The sequence below is a fragment of the Staurois parvus genome, unplaced genomic scaffold (assembly GCF_062004578.1).
Source record: "Staurois parvus isolate SC_StPar_1 unplaced genomic scaffold, SC_StPar_1.0 ptg000715l, whole genome shotgun sequence".
Taxonomy (NCBI): domain Eukaryota; kingdom Metazoa; phylum Chordata; class Amphibia; order Anura; family Ranidae; genus Staurois; species Staurois parvus.
Genome location: NW_028318511.1, coordinates 11,406,877 through 11,429,895, shown reverse-complemented (window position 1 = coordinate 11,429,895; position 23,019 = coordinate 11,406,877). Strand labels below are relative to the sequence as shown.

Sequence of the window (23,019 nt, the reverse complement as noted above, 5' to 3'; positions counted from 1 at the left end):
CCTTTATTGGAGTCCACCTGTGGAAAATTCAGTTGATTTGACATGATTAGGAAAGGCATAAACCTGTCTATATAAGGTCCCACAGTTAACAGTGCATATCAGAGCACAAACCAAGCCATGAAGTCCAAGGAATTGTCCGTAGACCTCGAAGACAGGCTTGTATCAAGGCACAGATCTGGGGAAGTGCACAGAAAAATTTCTGCAGCATTGAAGGTCCCAATGAGCACAATGGCCTCCATCATCCATAAATGGAAGAAGTTTGGAACCACCAGGAATCTTCCTACAGCAGGCCGTTCGGCCAAAATGAGAAATCGAGGGAGAAGGGCCTTAGCCAGGGAGGTAACCAAGCACCCGATGGTCACTCTAAAAGAGCTCCAGCATTTCTCTGTGGAGAGAGAACCTTCCAGAAGAACAACCATCTCTGCAGCACTCTACCAATCAGGCTTGTATGGTAGAGTGGCCAGACGGAAGCCACTCCGTAAAAAGCAAATGGCAGCCCGCCTGGAGTTTGCCAAAAGGAACCTGAAGAACTCTCAGTCCATGAGAAACAAAACTCTCTGGTCTGATGAAACAAAGATTGAACTCTTCGGCCTGAATGCCAATCGTCATGTCTGGAGGAAACCAGGCACCACTCACCACCTGGCCAATACCATCCCTACAGTGAAGCATGGTGGTGGCAGCATCATGCTATGGGGATGTTTTTCAGCGGCAGGAACTGGGAAGACTAGTCAGGATTGAAGGAAAGATGAATGCAGGAATGTACAGAGACATCCTTGATGAAAACCTGTTCCAGAGCGCTCTGGAACTTAAACTGGGGCGTCGGTTCATCTTTCAATCCTAAGCACACAGCCCACATAACAAAGGAGTGGCTACGGGCCAACTCTGTGAATGTCCTGGAGTGGCCCAGCCAAAGCCCAGACTTGAACCTGATTGAACATCTCTGGAGAGATCTGAAAACGACTGTACACTGACGCTCCCCATCCAACCTGATACAGCTTGACAGGTACTGCAAAGAAGAATGCGCAAAATTACCCAAAAATAGGTGTGCGAAGCTTGTAGCATCATACTAAAAAAAAAAATTGAGGCTGTAATTGGTGCTAAAGGTGCTTCAGCAAAGTATTGAGCAAAAGCTGTGAACACTTATGTACATGTTTTTTTTTAATATTTTATTTTTAATAAATTGCAAAGATTTTAAAACAAACTTCTTTCATGTTGTCATTATGGGGTATTGTTTGTACAATGTTGAGGGAAAAAAATGAATTTAATCCATTTTGGAATAAGGCTGTAACAAAATGTGGCAAAAGTTAAGCGCTGTGAATACTTTCTGAATGCACTGTACACAGGATTTAGGCTGTCGAGAGTTTTGGAGCTTCAAGCTACAAAACTCTCAGGTGTGAATTTTCCCTAACCAAGATAAAACTTTTGGGAGCACTTACATTCTGCTCTGCAAAGTAGACATTTCCCAAATTGTCCATTTGACTCAACACACTCCCTTCTGTTCAGTAGTTTAGAGAGCTCTCAGTGGGCACCAGGAAGGTGCATTTACCATTTCTAGAAGCTAGTGGAATATTACTCATGTGCTACCTTCAATATCTCAATCATAAATAGTGTAATACAATATGATGTGAGCAGCTGCCAGCATCAACATTGTGTTCCCACAATCTTACCGTGAATTAAATCAATATAATAAATGCTGCGCTGCTTCAAAGTGAAATGTGCAAATGGTTACTATCCTAGATAAGTGCCCACAAGCTCTAAACAATGAAACACACCTAAACCAAAATACAAATGTAAATAATAAAGTGTATACAACAATGTGTAAATGCTGTAAAATGACAAAATGTCTGTCTTAACAAGGCCATACAGTTTATACCACAGAATAAAAACATTTATGTGCTCCTGGAAATGGTCACCGTCACTCTTGGTGCTCAAACAGTGTCACCACAGTGCTCACAGTATTCTCGCCTTCCATATACTTGAATGCGCCTATAAGGGTTTATTTACTGAGGTTCCTTCATTCTATGGATCCTCCAATACTCACTGTCCTCAAGGGGCTCTCATTACATCCTCCTGGTCTTTCGACCTAAATAAGGTGAAAAAGTCTCCTTTAAGAGTCGTTTGGGGACATGATCCCTTTACTCACATAGGTAAAAACAGAGGGATCTCCAATAGTGTAGTATGTTCAAATAAATCAATTAAACGTAATACACTTACAGTCAGGTCCATAAATATTGGGACATCGACACAATTCTAACATTTTTGGCTCTATACACCATCACAATGGATTTGAAATGAAACGAACAAGATGTGCTTTAACTGCAGACTGTCAGCTTTAATTTGAGGGTATTTACATCCAAATCAGGTGAACGGTGTAGGAATTACAACAGTTTGCATATGTGCCTCCCACTTGTTAAGGGACCAAAAGTAATGGGACAATTGGCTTCTCAGCTGTTCCATGGCCAGGTGTGTGGTATTCCCTCATTATCCCAATTACAATGAGCAGATAAAAGGTCCAGAGTTAATTTCAAGTGTGCTATTTGCATTTGGAATCTGTTGCTGTCAACTCTCAAGATGAGATCCAAAGAGCTTTCACTATCAGTGAAGCAAGCTATCATTAGGCTGAAAAAACAAAACAAACCCATCAGAGATAGCAAAAACATTAGGCGTGGCCAAAACAACTGTTTGGAACATTCTTAAAAAGAAGGAATGCACTGGTGAGCTCAGCAACACCAAAAGACCCGGAAGAGGACCACAGAAAACAACTGTGGTGGATGACCGAAGAATTCTTTCCCTGGTGAAGAAAACACCCTTCACCACCTCATCAGTGAAGCATGGTGGTGGTAGTGTCATGGCGTGGGCATGTATGGCTGCCAATGGAACTGGTTCTCTTGTATTTATTGATGATATGACTGCTGACAAAAGCAGCAGGATGAATTCTGAAGTGTTTCGGGCAATTATCTGCTCATATTCAGCCAAATGCTTCAGAACTCATTGGACGCCGCTTCACAGTGCAGATGGACAATGACCCAAAGCATACTGCAAAAGCAACCAAAGAGTTTTTTAAGGGAAAGAAGTGGAATGTTATGCAATGGCCACGTCAATCACCTGACCTGAATCCAATTGAGCATGAATTTCACTTGCTGAAGACAAAACTGAAGGGAAAATGCCCCAAGAACAAGCAGGAACTGAAGACAGTTGCAGTAGAGGCCTGGCAGAGCATTACCAGGGATGAAACCCAGCGTCTGGTGATGTCTATGCGTTCCAGACTTCAGGCTGTAATTGACTGCAAAGGATTTGCAACCAAGTATTAAAAAGTGAAAGTTTGATTTATGATTATTATTCTGTCCCATTACTTTTGGTCCCTTAACAAGTGGGAGGCACATATGCAAACTGTTGTAATTCCTACACCGTTCACCTGATTTGGATGTAAATACCCTCAAATTAAAGCTGACAGTCTGCAGTTAAAGCACGTCTTGTTCGTTTCATTTCAAATGCATTGTGGTGGTGTATAGAGCCAAAAATGTTAGAATTGTATCGATGTCCCAATATTTATGGACCTGACTGTACATGCTAAAAACTTGTAAAAACATAATTTAAATACATGGAGAAACCGGCAGACCGCACTTCCGCATGTGTCATTTCCGGTCCACGGCTGCCTCCAGCCACGCCCTACATGTTGCGACACTGTCACGTGACTATCAGCTGGCTTGCACCTTATTTGGGTCGAAAGACTGGGAGGAAGTAATGAGAGCCCCTTGTGGACAGAGAGCATTGGATGATCCATAGAGTGATGGAACCTCAGTGAATAAACCCTTATAGGTGCATTCAAGTATATTGAAGGTGAGAATTCTGTGAGCACTGAGCTAGCACTGTTTGCACTTAGGAGCACTAAGAGTGACGGTGATGGTTTCTAGGAGCACTCAAGAATTTACAATGGAATTTTGAGTGACATTTGGCACATACATTTTGTGTTTATTCTGTGGTATAAACCATATGGACTTGTTAAAGACGCACACTGTCATTTTACAGCATTTATACATTGTGGTATACACTTTATTTACATTTGTATTTTGGCTTAGTTGTATTTCATTGTTTAGTTTGTGGGCACTTTCCTAGGGTAGTAGCCCTTTGCACATTTCACTTAGAAGTAGCACAGCATTTATTACATTGGTCTACATCATCTACATTTTTTAACAGGGCCTTAATGCAGGACTCTAGGTGTTTGTCCCTGTGAGGTACATCACCATAGAGACTGAAATGTTTGGAGCTGGGATTTCATTGCAGTAGTTTTTCCAGGCAAGTGCCACGCTGGCTCTCTATTCAATTCAACAAACATCCACTTCAATCCATGCTGTTGGTCTGTGGAATGGCGAGTTTCTGAGCTTGCCACATTTTCTAGGTGAAAGGTTTTTCACTTTTTCAAAGCAGAAACTCTAAAGATGATGCATTCTTTATCTGCCTATCATGCTACTTTCTTTTCTTGTCTCTCCCTTAATTGCCAAACATTTTTAATATAAATACAAACCCATAATAGGGAAGTTCATGGCACTTCTTCAGATACTCTTTGTAGTTTGTGGTTTCTCCCTCTTCACAAGTATTTTCTGTAACTTCTTTGTACGAGTTCAGTAAAGTCTGTTCAAAATTTGCCTGGCGACTCCCTCTATTAATAAAAGCATTCAATAATCCATTCCTTTTTTTACACACATAAGAAGGAAGAAAGCACTCCAGCTTGGGTCTAAAAAAGAAGAAATATATCACAATTACATTTCAAAATCTTGGATATCAAACTGGTGTAATTGATAAAAAACTGATATCTATGCAGCTATGATAATAACTAAAATATGCCTCCCGAAAGAGCAAATTGCAAATGGATCTGTATTAAGGCAGATAAAGACTTTAAGATCAACTGTCAACAAAAAGGACTAGATGAATGCCTGAGGCTGTCAGCACACCTGTAGGGGTATTTACTGCCCAAACCTGTTCAGTATTGCAACATGCTTGCTGGAGGCAGGATTATTATGGACATCCTGTGTAATCATCTGCTTAAAGCTAAACTCTGAGCCTGGGTCAGTAATGGGACTTTTGTGACCACTAGCACAAGATTTTGTCAATGATGGATCAAGAATACAGTTCACTTGAATCCATTTGAGGGTGTGTCCCAAGACTGGAGGCCCTGCTATGAATGATTCAGACAGAATAAGTGTGAGTGAGCCTAAAGAGGACCCCTTTTCCTCCGTCTTGATTTCCCCATTACCTTATCCCATTTCCCTACTTCTAACTATAATGTATGTACTTTAGATCCCTTTATATGCCTTTGTAATTAGACATCATGTACATCCGTTTGTAAATTATTATTATTATTATTATTATTATACAGTATTTATAAAGCGCCAATAGTTCGCTCAGCGCTGTACATTATAAAGGGGACAGAACATGTGACAGAACAATACCAATACAATGCAAAACATGAGGGGATCGAGGGCCCTGCTCTTTCAAGCTTACAATCTAGGAATCTTGTAAATAAACCCAACCACTGTTTAAGATCTAGTAGCCTTTCATTAGAAGTAAGGCACCCCAAACAAAGCAAAATCTGCACAAAATACAATCAATCCCCCTGAAGAAAATACTGGTATGGAGTCTTTGTGATTCTGTGGGGGAAACCGGAGAAGTCTGCATTTTTGGTTTTGTGTATGAACATTTTCAGTTGCTTTCGGGCAGAAAAACAATTCACTCTTCAAGATAAGGATAACTTTTAATGCTTTGCTATGCAGAAGCTGCAATGCCATGCAGTATGTAGGTACTGGAGAGGCAGGATGCAGATACGATGTTGTCAAAAGGTGATCGGTGCCATGCTTCAAGTTTGTCAAATTTTTGTTTGCACAAAATAATTTAAAATGCTCCCCATTTTAAAACAATATCCTACCTATAAGACTTGTGTTTTTTTGTTTTTTTTTCTAATAAACAACAGTGAATCCATCTCAGTAAGTGCTCATTCACATAAGTGATTGACATTTTTCTGCACGGGAGAATTGTTTTTTATGTTCCCCATTCGCACTGCAACACAGCCCCGTGGTCCGATGCAGTGAGCTGTAGTAAAATGGAGACTTTTTTTTACTGCAGGACACAGGCGGGCACTGCATGTCACTGTACTGCTGTGTGGAGACATGAATGGGGGAAAAAAAGGAAACTTTGTGATGTACCACACCACCCCCTCACCATGGCTCAATGCAGCCAAAAACTGACAGCTGCCCACCTGCTTCAACGGAGCATTTAGTGTGCAGGCAGTGTGAATGGGCTGTAAAGATTTGTGTACCTTGAACAATAAATATGCTACATTGTAACAAAATTCAGTTGAGTTTATTGTGGTTTGCTCAGTATGCAGCAAGCATCTCTGTCTGTACTCTTGCCTTGTTAAAACTGACGCCAAGTACAATAAACTGACTTTTCAAGGGAAGACTGACCACCAACAGACCCTCTGTCTTGCCAAACCTTAGAAGCAAGGCTCCCTGGGAGCCCCCTAGTTTCTTGGAACCTGAATTATATAAGAGACAACTTTGAGGAAAGGGAACACCAAGAAACACTTCAAATGCATCCCATGATGCAATGCGTGACATTTGTCTGAGAACTTCCCTTCATTACAGTATGCAACAGTCACGCAATACTCAAAACCCATGACCAGATATTTGAGAAAACTGCAATAGTTAGCCCTTTTAATACTTACTAGTCTGTAGAAATGCACAGAAAATGCCCAAATAGTGCTCTCGTAAGTACCCAGCCTAGGCATTATTAAATACTCAGTCCAACAACATCCCTGAGCCATATTCACAACCAGCTAGACAGGTTGAGCAGAAGTAAAAGGTCTTCTAAAAATCTGCATTCTGAAGGTGATGCTTGTCAGACACAAGTCAAGATATAAAAAATACCAGGGTGTTACAAAATACAGCTAATAGAACAGGCCATGGTTTTAAACTGCTATCTTCAAACTGTACACTGAAAAATGGTCTACCTTTATGTCAGGGAATGTTCAGTAACTATTGTACAAGATACACCTTCAGAGGTCTACTAGAGTCCATGCTTCAACAGGTTAGGGCTGTTTTGGGGGGTAAAAGGGGGACTTAATATTAGGTTAATGGTCATAATGTTTTGGCTGATCAGTGTAAAGTACAGGAAAGAGACCTTTTAATTTCCACGGAAACTTACTAGCCTCCCTGTTTAGAAAAAAAATGTTTTGTAACAATATTTGATCTAAATAAAAAGATACATAAAGTAATAAAAAATTTAACCTTCCTCCAGGAACCCTGAACCCTGTTCTGTAAAGTTCTTAAATTGTGAATCTCCTTTATAATGCATAGGTGCTAAACCCCAGGATTTCTCCCCCCATCCCTCCCCCATCTTATCCTCCTTCCCGTTCCAGTTCCATGGGATTGTTCTTTTGAAGTCATTGCATACCACTACTATAAAATCTAACTCTGGCTGTTACTCCAGACAGCCCAGTTAGATTATTTTATCATTCCAATGCAAAAATAATTAAAAAAACCCACAAAAATTAATAAAAAAAACTGTTTAGCAGGGAGTGTGGCTTAAAGGGCAGCATTGGAATATATACATCGGGGGGTGATACCTTAAAGCTGCATGTGAAATAATGGAACAATACTTTTTGAGCCCGACATGGTACATTTACAAACATTAGTCTGGAAACTTTCAATAGTACAGCAGGGAAGCACTGTCCTGTGCCAAGTCTGGTCAATTGTGATTGACAAGGATTCACCTAGCTGGAGATCGCATGTGGTCTTGGATTTACTTTAACTGACACATTTTACTTTTCTCTTTTTTTGGGGGGGGGGGGGGGGGGGTCAGGGGGCAAAATTGGGACAAGGTGTCTTGCTTTGCCATACTTTGCAAGGTACCCTCCCAATGCTAGAGGAATGTGGTTTGATGATATGGTTCAGGGGATGGGTGAGCACTCTCGTTGCTCTTCCTTTCCTGGCACCAAGGCTGCATGCTTAGAGAAGGGCCTGGTATAAATCTTAAAAGGAAGTATACCCCATTTTTTGATGTACAGTCAAAAAATACACAGAATTGGACTCCCCCTAAAATGTCAACCAGGCCATTTTTCATACATGTATTCTGGGTGGCTGTACATAAACGAAACCGGCCAAGGATCCTGTGTGACTTCATTTTTTGAACATGATGCCAAGCCAGCTAGGGATCTGTCATTTAGTGGTGGTAGTGCTACTTTTGTTTACAAACATCAGCCAGAGATTTGGGTGGGTGAACTGGCCAATTAAGGTCAGTTTGTGCATTTGCGGAATCCGCGTCAAGTCCAATCTTGAGCATTGAAACGAAATGTAGTACCAGATGCTGGTGATGCTATATGACAGTAAGTTACAAGGAACCTAAATTCTTGTTGATGTAAAACAATTACTGGTTTTATTTGCTGCTTGCCCAGTAACTCAAAGTAAAAGAAGCAATGAAAGATGAGCATAGGGAGTGTGTTTAACAAACTATACCCTGTAAAAAGTAAGGCAAGACAGGTTAATGACGTGATGGGCTGGCCACAACCCAGATCTTAGGGGTTTTTTTTATTAGATCGCCTTCTTTAATCGTGACCCTTTCTGACTGAATAATCTCCTTTAAATTTAACACAACCATGTAAAGAGAGGGCCTAACTAAACTATCCAGTTATGCAGACCCTATGTAGGTTTTGGTAGATCAAAAAGTAAGGTCACTTTAAAATGTGAGAAACTTCTTGCAATACCACAGTTTTATAGTCTAAAAACATATGTAATATTTTTAAGGTGGTAAATGGTGCTATTGTGTGCATAAATACAGCCATTAAAATGTCATTAATACTGAAGATGTATGGTAAGAATAAGTTATATATGTGTGTACCAGAGAAGAGAAGTAACCCAATATTTGCAAAGATATAAATGCCAACTGGTACATGAGTAATCTAACTGCAGTGAGGAAACAAAAGGTAACCCAAGAAACATTATCTGTGATGTACTGGTGTGGGAAAAGAATGTGGGTTTTGTAATGTAATGGTGTGGGAAAAGAATGTGGGTTTTGTAAAACTCTTGCTAAGACAAACTCTCGTTAACCCTTCACTTCTCATTACTGTTCTTTAGATCATTAACAGCTGGAATGTAAACATGTGTTGCTATGTTGCAAGCTGCAGCAAGATAAAATTCCTCCTCTGCTATAAGCTCATGGTCACTTCAGGGGACCATAAACTTATAGCAGAATTGTTCAGCAGACTTTGCTGAACAAACAGATAGCTCTGATCAGTGGGTAACAAGCCGCTGATTAGAACTATTCACCTGGAACGTAAGGTCCCGCCCTGCCGCCACCGTTTTTTTTTTTTTTTGTTTATAGTAAACGTCCCCCCACCCTCTACTTTCACCCTCCCCAGCAGAGATTCCTCCCCCAAAATAGCAAACCAGTTTCCCTACAGCCGCCTGCTTCCCTCCTCTGCCTCTCCCGCCAGCTTGCTGCAGGGGCTTTGGAGCAAAAGGAAATAAAATATCCCCCCGCCACTCCAACCTCTTCTCTGATGCCCCTGCTGCTGGTGCCTGACTCCCCGATCCTCTGCTGCTAGGCAGCGTTCCCTCCTCTCCCTCCTGCCACCTGCTACTCTGGCTCCAAGCTCTCAGAATGGAGAACAGGGAGCTTGGTAAACATGCCTTTCCCTTTCCTTCAGTGAATACAGTGAGTGAGCACAATTGATCACTCCTATATCCACTGATAACGGAGCATAGTAATCTGTGTTCACTATGTCAGTTTATGGATGAAAAGGAGGCTCTATACAGACTCCTCATTCAGTCATGTAAGTTGCAGCTTAGACTGCAGAGAAAAGGGACTGTCTTCAATCCTTTTCTCCGTCTCAAAAGAGAGACATCAGGGGTCTTTTTTTGACCACTGATATCTCGCCAAAGCCCCCTCCACCCCCCAAAAAATTACAAAATATTTAAAAATGTAAAAAAACAAAAAAAAAAAAAAAAGTATATATATATATATATATATATATATATATATATAAATAAAATAGGGATGCACTTATTTATTGGCGTGTATGAGTAACGATACTTTCAAGTACTCACCGATACTAAGTATCGATACTTCTTTGCGGCACGATTTACGTCCATAAAAAATGAATGGCAGGAAATCCCATTGCAAAAAATGGCATACAATTTGAACAGGAATGCAGTGCAATCACTCCTGTGTAAACCCAGGCTTGTCATGGTGATTTCAGCCTGGGTTCATACAGGAACGGTGCAGGAAACCGCGTGCGATTTGGACAGGAATCGCACCGTATTTCTGTATAAACCACATGCCATTCTTTGCAGTGCAATTTGCACCCAGTCATTTTGGCACCACAAAGTATCGGTTTCAAGTAATCATGAAAATAATAGGTATTGGCACTTCTATCAATACCGGTATCAGTGTATCCCTAATAGTAAGGTCTTGTTCACACAGGGCATACACAGTGTATTCTCCTGCAGGGTCGTAATTTCCCATAAAGGGATGCACAGATGTTCTGTGCATCCCTGTGCAAGCAGCCCCATTTATGTTATTTGGGATGTAGCAACTGCACAAACACAGCTGTTGCTCCCCATTTGACACTCATGTAGGTCCGGGTGCATATCCCTGACCTCATGCTGTCTGTGTCCGGGTTCGTGCAATCAAACCCACACAGATGTCAGATTGGGAGCAGCGGCTATGTATGCCAATTGACACGCATGGGACTGCCTACATGGGAATGCATGAAACACCTGGGCATCCCCATGCGGGTAAACATGGCCCTCCGTGACTCTACATTTTAGTACGCTCCATTTGAACAAGGCCTTAGCAGCAATATAGCAGGAATTAAAAAAGTTGTGTTGTGTGCACTAAAAATTATTTTAGTATATTTTTAGTTAAAAAGCTATTTGATGAACATTTGCTTAACTACTGCGGGGTCTAAAAAAAATTAATAGTACATTCCTTTTATTCTACTGGTCCTATGCTTTCAGAAAATATATGGTTTGGGGGGTCTTACACAAACTTTGAAAGCTGTAAGACAAAAAAAACAAAATGCAAAAAACGGCCTGGTCATCTGAGTTTAAAAGTGGAGAGCAAGGCATGGCAGCGAAAGAGTTAAAATGTATGCAAGCCATAATAATGTACATCACTTAAATGCTCAATTTTGCTCTAAACATACCTTGGAAAGGGTTTTAAATATGGTCAATAAGTGCATCAAAAAAAAAAAAAAATATTAATAATAAATAATACCTGCTGATCCTGCCAAAAATACAGTGAACTAATAAATCAGCAGATTACAGGAAGTTATCAGTTTGCATTGTTGCCAATCCTCTTTGCAGGCCTACAGAAAACCTTCCCCTCCCCATGTTAAGAGGATGAGGAGAAGCGGGGTAGGGGTGATTGTGGTCCTAACGCACATTCTGACCTGTGCCAACAATACTATATGCCTACATAGATACATTACAGTGGTGAGCATGGTCACCCTAGGAGAATAAGGATGTTACTGGCAGGATCACCAGGTAAAAATAAGAACAATTAATGAAGCCAAAACATTAAAGGACTCGTTATAGTACTAGTTTTTAAGATGGGTGCACATCTTTCTGCTTCCATGCATTTTTCCTTGTGTGTTCTGTTCTTCAACATGCTTTTTTAGTGAGTTTTACATGTGTTTTTTTCATGTGCTTACATAAACTTCAATAGGCCTGAAAAATGCAGGTAAATGCATATAATATTGGACATGCCACATTTTGTACAACGCAGAGTGCAGATGTGAATGGCCTCATTGGAAGTAATGTATATTCATACACTGCACTTTTATGTGTGTTTTGCAGCGCATTTAAAAATGCATCAGATGTGAACCAGGCCCAATAAGGGTTTGAAGGACACAAGTAACACATCCAATGTTGCGTTTTCAATTATTATTTAAAATCCCTAGACTTCTTCTCACAGCCCTGTGCATTTCTAATAGGATAATATTGCTTACCAGAGCGTAACACTGTTTGAATAGAAAAAGTATCTGGTGATTAGTTGTAAATCAGTATTAAACTGAAAACCAAAAATGTAATATGTTGCAGCTTACCAATCATTAAATGTAGTGGCTGACTCAGTTTTCTTTTCTTAGGCTTTTTTGCTCTCTGTTTTCATCTGGTGATCTGGCCAAATACACACCTCCTGTATTAGAGTGCCCCACTCTGGACAATTGAACACAGGGGCGCCTTTAGACAGCAGCATTGTCAGTCCAGAGGAAGAAATGTTAGAAATGCTAGCAGATTTAAAGTGCAATTCCAGTCAAAACCTAACTAAGCCTAAATTTACTCCTACTTCATTCTAAACCAGTTATATCTACCCTGTAAAAGGAAAGATCAGTATACTTACTTATGCTGAGGCTGCTCTGGTCCGGTCACATTAGATCTCCAGTGGCAGCTTCACTGTAGAGAGCAGTGACAATGACTGCAGAGCCAGGGCAATTGTGTCACCAATAGACTTACTCTGGGGCAGCCATAGTCTGCTGTCCATCCTCTACACTGAGGCCGGACTGGGACCCTGTGATATGACTGGGCTGGAGCAAATTCACAACAGGCCAATATAGACTTCTATTCTTTTATATGGTAGACAAAATTGGCTTATAATGGGGGTAGGAGGAGATTTTAGCTTAGTTAGGTTTTGACTGGAATTACACTTTAAATACACTAAAAAACTGAAGCCAAACTCCATCTAAAACTTTATAGGTAGTTACAGCAAACGGTTTTTTGATAAAGATATTACATAAATAAAACATAACATTATAAGCATCCCTGCTAGTGTTAAATGGTGTGTTTCATCTGTAACTGAGGTTAGAGGTTTGCTGACCAGATCACCAAATTAAATAGAACAAAGAAAGCCTAAAAAAGTAAATGAACGTAGCCATTACATCTAAGAATTTGTAAGCTGCAATATAATAAAAGGTATGCTTTTGGATTTAATACAGCTTTGAAGGAATGTTTTTAGAGAAAAGCAGTAATCATCTGTTTTTGTCATTTTAAGTAGAAAGTAGTCTTTACTGTGAACAACTCGCATGTCAGTGAGGCAAAGTATTTAAATGTATAGATATTTGTAAATTAATGACGATCCCCACAAGAAAGAATAAAGAAAAATATGAATATATAAGCATGGAAAAGTATACTCATACCTTAATGTGGAAGGTGTATGCTTTTCTTGGTTATAAGGACCCAGTTCTAAGCGGCAAGCTAGGCCGCCCAACAGTTCACAGTCTTCTAAGTCACAGGGGTACCTGCCCTCTAGGACGTTAGATTTGGCCTCTTCATATAGCAGACGCAAAACTTCCTCATTAGCAATCTAAATGCAAAATCAACATATCCATGTCAAAAAATTGCAAATTCAATGTTCTCTATGCTCGTTCTGTGACTAAACCACCACCTGCAAACTAACAATAATGAATTGTTGTGCAGCAAAAATAGCCCCCTTAATCCTCTTGCATTAAAATTGTATTGTGACTGTACTGTCTTCCTTACTGTTCTGTCTACTTTGTAAAATGCTGTGTAAACTGTTAGTGCTATATAAATCCTGTATAATTATAATACAGGATAATAGCAGGATTAACTTCTACTTTGGAACTAGAAGGCATTTGCAATAGGACTACAGTAAGTACATTAGACTGTAAACTCCTTTGGGAGCTTGCCATGTAGATAGGTTTACTGGCTTCTTACAAATTTTAGAGTGTGCTTCTAGAACTGTGATAAAAGTAGTATCAAAGCTTCTGTTGTATTTCATTTTTGGTGATAAGTAAAGAAGAATGCGAAGCAATAAAGTGAAAACAAAGTATAGTTCTACTACTTTAGAAAGACCACAGTCCTTTCTATGACAAAACCTACATTTCCTGGTCTTACTATACATATAGCTGTCAGGAAATGTGGAGAGGTTTTACTTTTCTTCCTGTGTGTAGTCATTTCTCTTATTTGTATTTTTATAAAATCAAGAAAACCCTTATGTAGCAGCCAAAGGAAGGAGCAAAAGAGAATAAGTGTTACTAGAGTGACAGCTTTCAGTCTACTGGGGCTGCTGACATCACATCGAAGATGGCAGCATGCAGCAGCAACTTCTGAGCATGGGAGTCTTTTGCTGGTAAATAACATGCATATATTAAATGCACCTATAATCTTGTGGTAAGAGTTTTGATGAAAAGAATGGTCAGGCAACAAGTTCTCTAACTATTGAGTACTAGCTGCTAATATCCCTTTATTATAAAGGATGGAGGAAAATGTCTCCTAAAAAAAAAAAATAAAAAAAAAATATATAGAATCAGCACAAGGGACACATACGAATCATGTTATGTCACTCGTGCTGATTATGTTTTTGGTTTTAGCTAGACTTAGGCTTTAAGAACTCCAAGATATGGAAAAAAATTACCCATTAGTACACCCCCCTACACAATACACTAAACAGTTAATAACATTTTGAAAATCCTTACCATTTAGGAGAAAAGTCTAACTGTATTTTCATGAACTCAGCTAGATACAGTTTATACAGCACACCCAGTGGCCTCACGTGTTAGTGAGGGACATAGTTTGTTTAGGCCCAAACGAACGATGTAAAAATTATTATTATTATTATACAGTATTTATATAGCGCCAAAAGGTTTGCTCAGCGCTGTACATTATAGTCGGGGACAGTATATGAGACAATACAGTAACAAAACAATACACGATTGGTTCGAGGGCCCTGCTCTTTCGAGCTTACAATCTAGGAGGGAGGGGATAGTGGCTGTGGGGGATGGAGTGGTAGGAGAAGATCGGCTGTTAGGTGAGAGTGGGGTAGGCTTCCCTGAAGAGATGGGTTTTCAGGGTGCACCTAAAGGTGAGGAGGGTAGGTGACAGTCTGATGGATTGGGGTAGTGAGTTCCAGAGGATGGGGGAAGTCCTGGAGAAATCCTGCAGTCGGGCGTGGGAGGCGGAGACCAGGGAGCTAGAAAGTAGGAGGTCTTGTGAGGAGCGAAGAGTACGGGTTGGGTGGTATTTGGGTATCAGGTCGGTGAGGTAGTTTGGAGCAGCGTTATGAATGGCTTTGTATGTCAATGTTAGTAGTTTGAATTTAATGCGTTGGGCAATCGGAAGCCAGTGGAGGGAATGAGAGGGGGGTGGCAGAAGCGGAGCGGTTGGTAAGCTGGATGAGTCTGGCTGCTGAGTTCAGGATAGACTGAAGCGGGGATAACCTGTGTTGGGGTAGGCCGGTGAGAAGGGAGTTGCAGTAGTCCAGATGTGAGATAATGAGGGAGTGAATGAGTTGTTTAGTAGTGTCTGGGGTTAGGAACGTACGTATTTTGGAGATGTTGCGGAGGTGGAGCCTGCATGAGTTTGCCAGCGTTTGGACATGGGGTTGGAAGGACAGGTTTGAGTCTAGAGTGACACCTAGGACTTTGGCTTGTGGGGTGGGACTGATGTTGGCATTGTTGGTCGTGATGGAGAGGATGGGAGGGGGGTGCGGGCTGGGGGGAAATTAGGAACTCGGTTTTGGAAAGGTTCAATTTGAGGAAATGGAGCGACATCCAGTCTGATATGTCGTTCAGTAGGTGGGTGATACGGGCGGAGACTGAAGGGGTGAGGTCTGGAGAAGTAAATTTGCGTGTCATCGATAGTTGAAGCTGTGGGAGTGTATCAGTTTGTCGAGGGAGGAGGTGTAGATGGAGAAGAGAAGGGGCCCAAGGACAGAGCCTTGGGGGACCCCAACAGAGAGGGGGAGAGAGGGGGAGGTGGTAGCGTTATAGGTAACACTGAAGGAGCGTTGGGATAGATAGGAGAGCCAGGAGAGAGCGGAGTCTCTGATTCCAAGGGAGTGTAATTTATTGAGGAGGGGGTGGTCAACTGTGTCGAAGGCCGCGGAAAGGTCGAGGAGTAGGGAGGACTGAGTAGTGGCCATTAGCTTTGGCGGTTAGCAGGTCATTAGTGATTTTGAGTAGGGCAGTTTCAGTGGAGTGTAGGGGACGGAAGCCAGACTGTAGTGGATCGAGGAGGTTGTTGTCAGTGAGGTGGGAGCTTAGGCGATTATAGACTAAGCGCTCAAGGAGCTTGGATGTAAATGGCAGCAGGGAGATGGGTCTAAGGTTGTTCAGGTCGGTGGGGTCCAGGGAGGGTTTTTTGAGTATAGGGGTGATGTGCGCGTGCTTTAGGGTTGAGGGGAATGCGCCAGTAGAGAGGGAGAGATTGAAGATGTGGGTGAGGGAGCGTAGGATGGAGGAGGAGGGTGACCGGACGAGTTGTGTGGGGACAGGGTCAAGGGGGCAAGTGGTGAGGCGGGCTTCTGAGAAGACCTTAGTGACCTCCTAAGTGGTAGCGAGGCTGAAGGAGCAGAGTGTTGGGGAGGTTATAGTGTGCGGGATGTTAGGTGTGGTGGGGGGCAGGGCGGTTGCGAGGTCAGAGGAGGGGAGAGTTGAAGGGGTTATAATGGGAGGGAGGCTAGGTGGGGAGGTAGATTTAGCATTGGCGATGTCCTTACGGATTGCGTCGATCTTGTTTTGGAAGTGATTGGCAATCTCGTGGCCGGTGAGTGAGGTACTGGGTGGAGGTGGGGGGAGAGAGTAGGGAGTTGAAAGTGGAGAAGAGCCGGTGAGGACAGGTGGAGAGGGTGTTGATGAGGGCTACGAAGTAGGCTTGTTTGGCGGCGTGGAGGGAGGAGGAGTAGGTGAGGAAGGAGGATTTGCAGAGGGAGAACACTCAAGGGGATCTGGTTTTGCGCCATAATCGCTCCAGTGTGCGACTGCATCGTTTACGTTTTTTAGTGTTGTCGTTCTGCCAGGGTTGAAGCGGTTGGGGTCTAATGCTGCGTGTGGTTAGGGGTGCTAAGGAGTCTAAGGCAGCTGACAGCGAGTCGTTATATGCAGTAGTGGCCAGGTCAGGGCATGAAAGTGGAAGGATACTGTCGTACAGACGGTCAGCTGCAGAGTGGAGAGGGGCCGGGTTCAGGTTGCGGCTGGTGATGGTTTGACGTTTAAGGAAGGGGGGGGGGGTGTTAGAGGACAGGGAGACGGAGAACGTAATGCGGTTGTGGTCAGAGAGAGGAAGAGGGGTGTTTGTGAGGTTGTGGAGGGTGCAGAGATGAGAGAAAACGAGGTCCAGGGTGTTCCTGTCGGTGTGGGTGGAGGGCTGCGTGCACTGTGTGAGTGCAAAAGAAGAGGTTAAGTGGAGGAGTTAAGATGTAGCTGGGTTTTTGACATTGATAGGGATACTGAAGTCACCAAGGATGATGGTGGGTAGCTCAGAGGAGAGGAAGAAGGGTAGCCAGGCAGAAAAGTCGTCGAGGAAGCGGGATACGGGTCCAGGAGTCCGATAGATTACTGCAATCCTCAGAGGTGTGGGAGAGAAGAGCCGGATGCAGTGGGCCTCGAAGGAGGAGAAGGATAGAGAGGGGGGGTTTGGGAGGACCAGGAAGGTGCTCAGCGGTGACAAGAGCATGCTGACCCCACCACCTCTACGACCGCTCGGTCTGGGTGAATGGGACCAGACGAGACCTCCATAGGAGAGTGCCGCAGGGGAGGTGGAATCAGTGGCTTGGATCCAGGTTTCGGTGACCGCTAGGAGGTTGAGGGAGTGGGAGATAAAGAGGTCATGGATGGCGGTGAGCTTGTTGCAAACCGATCGGGCGTTCAGGAGTGCAACCAAGAGTGGAGGGGTGGATGCGGGGAGGAAGGGGACAGGTATACGGTTGAGGGGGTTGTGGCGGTTTGTGGGAGTAGGAGGGTGCCTAGTGGGTGAGTGAGGGGCCAGGGTTTGGGGAGATGTCCCTGGCGGTTAGGAGAACAAGAAGGGTGAGAAAGGTGGCATGGGAGCGGGATGTGCAGACGTGTGGGTCTGTTAGTGGTGGCGTGTGGGTCGGTGGGAGAGTGGAGTATCAGGAGGAGGTGGTGAGAGCCGTAGTGGGGAGATGGAAGTAGTGAGGGTGCAATGTATAGTTGTTTTGGGGGAGTAAAATTGTACCATAAGACAGAGTTCAGGTTTAACATTCACTGTAGTACACCAATTTAGAACTAAGGTTGCTGTTAAGACTGCAAGCAGCATAATACAGCAGATCATATATTTACTTTTCCAGTTGGGAAGCTCAGCTCACATAAGGATTCAATGCACTGGTGTTAAACAGTGTATGGTAAGACGCAGGAGTAGGTGTGCCTGTTCTCCCCTTCAGGTTACTTTAGGGGGCATCTCTGGCACTCTGACTACTGTAATAAGACTGTGAATACGATTTTGGTTGTCAGTTTATGATCTGAATAACTTAGTTTTATCTCACCTGAAGTTCTCGACATTTAGGAAAGAAAATGTTTCTGCGGAACTGCAGACAAGGTTCATCTATGTAAAGAACAGGAAGCATAAAATTTAGCTATGCCATCATGCCTTATAGTCATGTCTATAAATTCATTTTATTCAACCACACCCCAAATAAAACACAAGTTAATAACAGTCATAGAAAATGTAGACAGGAGAAGCACCAGTTTAACAGCAAAATTGTCAGCAAATTTTTATATCTTTGCTAGGTGTTAACATTGTAGCTAGTGTTTAAACAAGAAGTATTGTATATCCAATTTTATGTTGCAATGTGAAGTTCCTTAAGCCAGCCTTTTTAAACCAGGGTGCCCAGGCACCCTGGAGTGCCTTGAAGTTTCTTTAGGGGTGCCTTGGCAAAATGTCTAAAAATTGTATACAAGCCAGCAGGTGAATCAAGCCTGCCTTTTAGTTACACAAAGACAAAAGGTTTTCATTGTGCACCACTACAACCTAGCTGCTGGCCTCCTAATAACCAATGAAGCCATCAGTTGATATTGAGGATGACGGTCGCCTGCACGAAATCCTTCTTTGACCCCCTGACCCGCTCTGTCAGTAGTTGGGTCAAATTAGCTGAGTGACCTGAGAAAACGGAGGGAGAAGAGAAACATTGGAATACTATTCGGTTCAGTGTGCAAAAGTGTATTTGAAGAATAAATCCCCTCTAACATTGGGTGTCCTACATGTGTGGGTGTCGCTATATTATGTAAGACTATTAGAATAGTTTTTTTACATTCTAGAATGGAGGGCCTTGAGACTGTCCATGATTTTAAAGGGTGCCTTGACTGAAAGAAAAAAAAAAAAATAAAGTTGAGAAACACTGCCTTAACCCCTTTCCCGACGCCATATAGCAGAAATACTGCTACAGCGTGGCAGGGCTGCACAAAATTACGTATATATACACGTGATTTTGCATTTCTGGGTAGGGGAAATGGCGGCCTCAGTGGTGGATCACTGGGTGCCGGTCAGTGATTCCCCGCCGGCACCCGGCAATCGCCGAGTATCACTGACAGGGAGAGGTCTGTATGTAAACAATACAGATCTCTCCCGTCAGCTCCTGCACACTGCTTTGTATTGCTCTGCGTAGCAGACCCATACAAAGCAGAGTACTTACACAGTGAAACAGCACACAGTTAACCCTTTGATCGCCCAGATGTTAACCCCTTCCAGCCCAGTGTCATTAGTACAGTGTCAGTGCTTTATATTAGCACTGATCACTGTATATTTAGTGTCACTGAGGATGTTAGCGGCAGTTAGTCAGTTCCCCCAGTGTCAGAATCCCCGCCACAGTCCCGCTATAAGTCGCTGATATTACTGTATATATACACCGCCATTTGTAGACGCTATAACTTTCACGTAAACCTATTAATTTACATATATTGGGATTTTTTTTTGTTTAGCAAAGACATGTAGCAGAATAAATTTTGGCCTACATTTATGATGAAATTTGATTTTTAAACTTTTTTACTGGACATGTTTCGGGGACATTGCATTTGCATCACCAGACGCCCGGGACATGTAGTTTTAGGCCTCAGACAGGTAGCTTTTTTTCAACCTTTAGCCCTGCTGCGGGCAAGCAGCAGGGCTCACCTGTCAGGTGGAAGCATTCGGGCGACAGCTTGCTTCCACACAGCCCACGGTGCTAGCCGTGTACTGCCCCCCCCCATGTGAATGCCCCCAAGTCTCCCTGGACAAGTAGCTATTCAAAAATTTTCACACCCCTGTTTAATAGCAAAAAGTCAAAAATATTGTTTTTTTTCTCTCAAAATTGTCGGTCTTTTTGTTTATAGTGCAAAAAATAAACATAGAGGTGATCAAATACCACCAAAAGAAAGCTACATTTGTGGGAAAAAAAGGACAAATTTCATTTGGGTGTAGCATTTCATGACCGCTCAATTGTCAGGTACAGTAACGCAGCGCCGTATCGCAAAAAATGGCCTGGTCAGAAAGGGGGGTAAATCCTCTGGAGGGCAAGCAATGTAACAGACTGGATGCAGAAACTGCATTTAGGGTTGTGACTATTCGTAATGGGAAAAACCTAAAATCTGATTAATTGCCGAACTCGAACTACTGATCTTTCCACATCTCAGCAAGCTGCAGACAGATACTTGATGCAGAAGTAAGTATCTTGCAGCACTGATGGTGCCTTCCCATATGTGCAAGCTGCCCACTCCATACACACCAATGTACCCCCATACAGAGGACGTGGCGCCCATAGTTGCCAAAAAGAATGTCAAATTTCGATTCTTCAGACCACAGAACAATTTTCCACATTGCAACAAACCATTTTTAATGAGCTTTGGCCCAGAGAAGACAGCAATGATTTTGGATCATGTTCAGATAGGACTTCTTTGCATGATACAGCTTTAACTTGCATTTTTGGATGGCACGGCAAACTGTGTTCATAGACTATAATTTTTTAATGTATCCCTGAGCCCATGCAGTGATGTTCATCACAGAATCATGCCTGTTTTTAAAGCAGTGCCGTCTGAAGGCCAAAAAAAAAAAAAAAATCACAGGCATCCAATATTGCATTTCAGTCTTGTCCCTTGCATGCAGATTTCCCCAGATTCTCTGAATCTTTTGATGATATTAAGTATTGTACATGATGATATATTTAAAGGCTTTGCAATTTTATATTGATGGACATTATTCTGAAATTGACACTTTTTAGATGCAGCTTTTCATAGATTGATGAGCCTCTGCCCATCTTCACTTCTGAGACACTCTGACTCTCCAAGATGCTCTTTTTACACCCACTCATATTACTGACCTGTTGCAAAAAAACCTGATTAGTTTAAAAATGTTCTTCCAGCTCTTCCTTGTTTGTACCATTTACTTTGCCATTTTGTTGTCCTGTCTCAACTTTTTTTGAGACGTATTGCTGCCATCAATTTCAAAATTACCTTATTTTTTTCTTAAAATGGTAAATTTTTTCCAGCTTAAACTAATGTTTTCTATTTTCTATTGTGAACATTATTTTGTTTTTATGCAGATTTTACAGTGTCCCAACTGTTTTGCTATTGGGGTTCTAAAATAGGGATAATTCTAAGTAGTTGATTTAAATAATTTGCTTGTGAGCTGACTCAAACGTTGCCTTTGCTATGCATCAGTCAGTGAAGTACTGCTTAGGTGAAAAGGATAGAAAGAAATCTTCCCACTCCCCATTCTCTGGCAGATAACTGCCCATCTGCTGCTATCCAAATATTACAGGGGGAACTAAAGGCTTAAAACCTACCCGTCCAACGGTCCTGTGCAGGCATCTTCTTCTGAGTGCAGGTCTTTGGGTCTCTTCGTTGGCTGGAGGAGGAGGACGTCATTCCTGTACATGCATAGGAGGCCATCATCCTGGCACTCAGAGACCTGCCTAGTGTTGTAAGCTGAGCTGCGCAGCTCAGTTTACAGTGCTGGAGAAGAGTGAGCACTCAGTGAGGGGCATTTTATTGCAGCAGGGACCATGCATGTCTATACAGCAATAAAAGATTGCCTGCTTGCTGTTTCTCACAGTGGAACTTCAGTTCAGCTTTAAAGAAAATGTCCTGTCATCGGTGTCTCCATCTCATATCCAGAATGATAAAGTAAAGATTATTTTCTACTTGCCTTGATGAATGTCTTCAGCCGAATTATTTGTGAACCGTGCCAACAGGTCATGCCACTGTCTGCAGACTTTGTAAGGTTGATGTTTTGGCTTCAGTTGCACCTCTATAAACAAAAAAAACAACAAAACAAAAAGAAAACAAAAAAAAAAAAACAACTTTATATGACAGAGTCATTTTATTATAACTGTATGGATGTTTAGCAATGTAAAATGCATGTTTATTACCCAATAATGGAGAGGCAAGCCACAGAGCAAAGACTTCTTGAGCAATGTCAGGGAGCACAAGGACTTCACGGATGATTCTGTGCAACTCATGTGCTGTCATGACAGAAAGGCCATCCACTGTCAGCGGAACCGCCTCATCATTCATAAAATATACAATCACATCCATTGCTGAGGACAGAACAATAGAGAAAATGGTAACAGATGTCATTATAGAGGATTATAGCATCCTACTAAAAATGTCATTTATCTAAAGCTTAACGGATATGGGATAAATACACAACAGTTTGTACCCTTGACATCCAACAGGAACAGAAACTATTATGTAAACAGTTTAAATTCACACAGGGCAGGGACACAGTTGTATGCAATTCATGTCCAAGCAAGGACTTAAACCACATAAATCAACCTCAGTTACCTTGAGAGGGGAATAAAGGTTCTCCTGCAGCTGCAGATGTCATAGAATAAAAGTGAATCAGGCCTCAGACTGCTAGTGTTTTTGTAGCTTTTTGTATGTAAAATAAAAACTAACATCTCACATGTTGCCATTCTAGATCTCAACACATGTGCTTCCATTTGTATAATTCAGCTACTTTTTTATTTTTTTTATTTTTTAATTCTCTCAGTAAAAATAGCCATAGAAGCGCTGAACTTGTAATGAAAACACAAGTTCAGGTGTGTTTTTAAAAATCCTGCATGCTGAATTTTTGGTGCAGTAAAAAAAAAAAAAAAAAAACGCACCTCCCCATTGAGATCAATGGAAAACCGTGGTGCGGTTTTTGGCATGGTTTATGAGTCACGTCATGTTAAAAACGCACTACAAACACAATAAAATGCATATGCGTTTCTGTCACGGATCAGTGTGAAAGCAGC

The 23,019-nt window shown here is 42.1% G+C and overlaps 1 protein-coding gene across 1 annotated transcript in view; it reads right to left on the bottom strand.

The window, feature by feature from the left end:
* The window catches only part of FRMD8 (FERM domain containing 8), a 58,749-nt gene that overhangs the window by 27,796 nt on the left and 7,934 nt on the right, over window positions 1–23,019 (bottom strand). The window contains exons 3-7 of the mRNA XM_089653606.1: window positions 22,150–22,317; window positions 21,927–22,028; window positions 18,295–18,353; window positions 13,190–13,356; window positions 4,526–4,735 (exon numbers count right to left, since the gene is read on the bottom strand). Coding sequence (XP_089509732.1) covers window positions 4,526–4,735; window positions 13,190–13,356; window positions 18,295–18,353; window positions 21,927–22,028; window positions 22,150–22,317 — 706 coding nt within the window. The remainder of the gene's footprint in view (window positions 1–4,525; window positions 4,736–13,189; window positions 13,357–18,294; window positions 18,354–21,926; window positions 22,029–22,149; window positions 22,318–23,019) is intronic.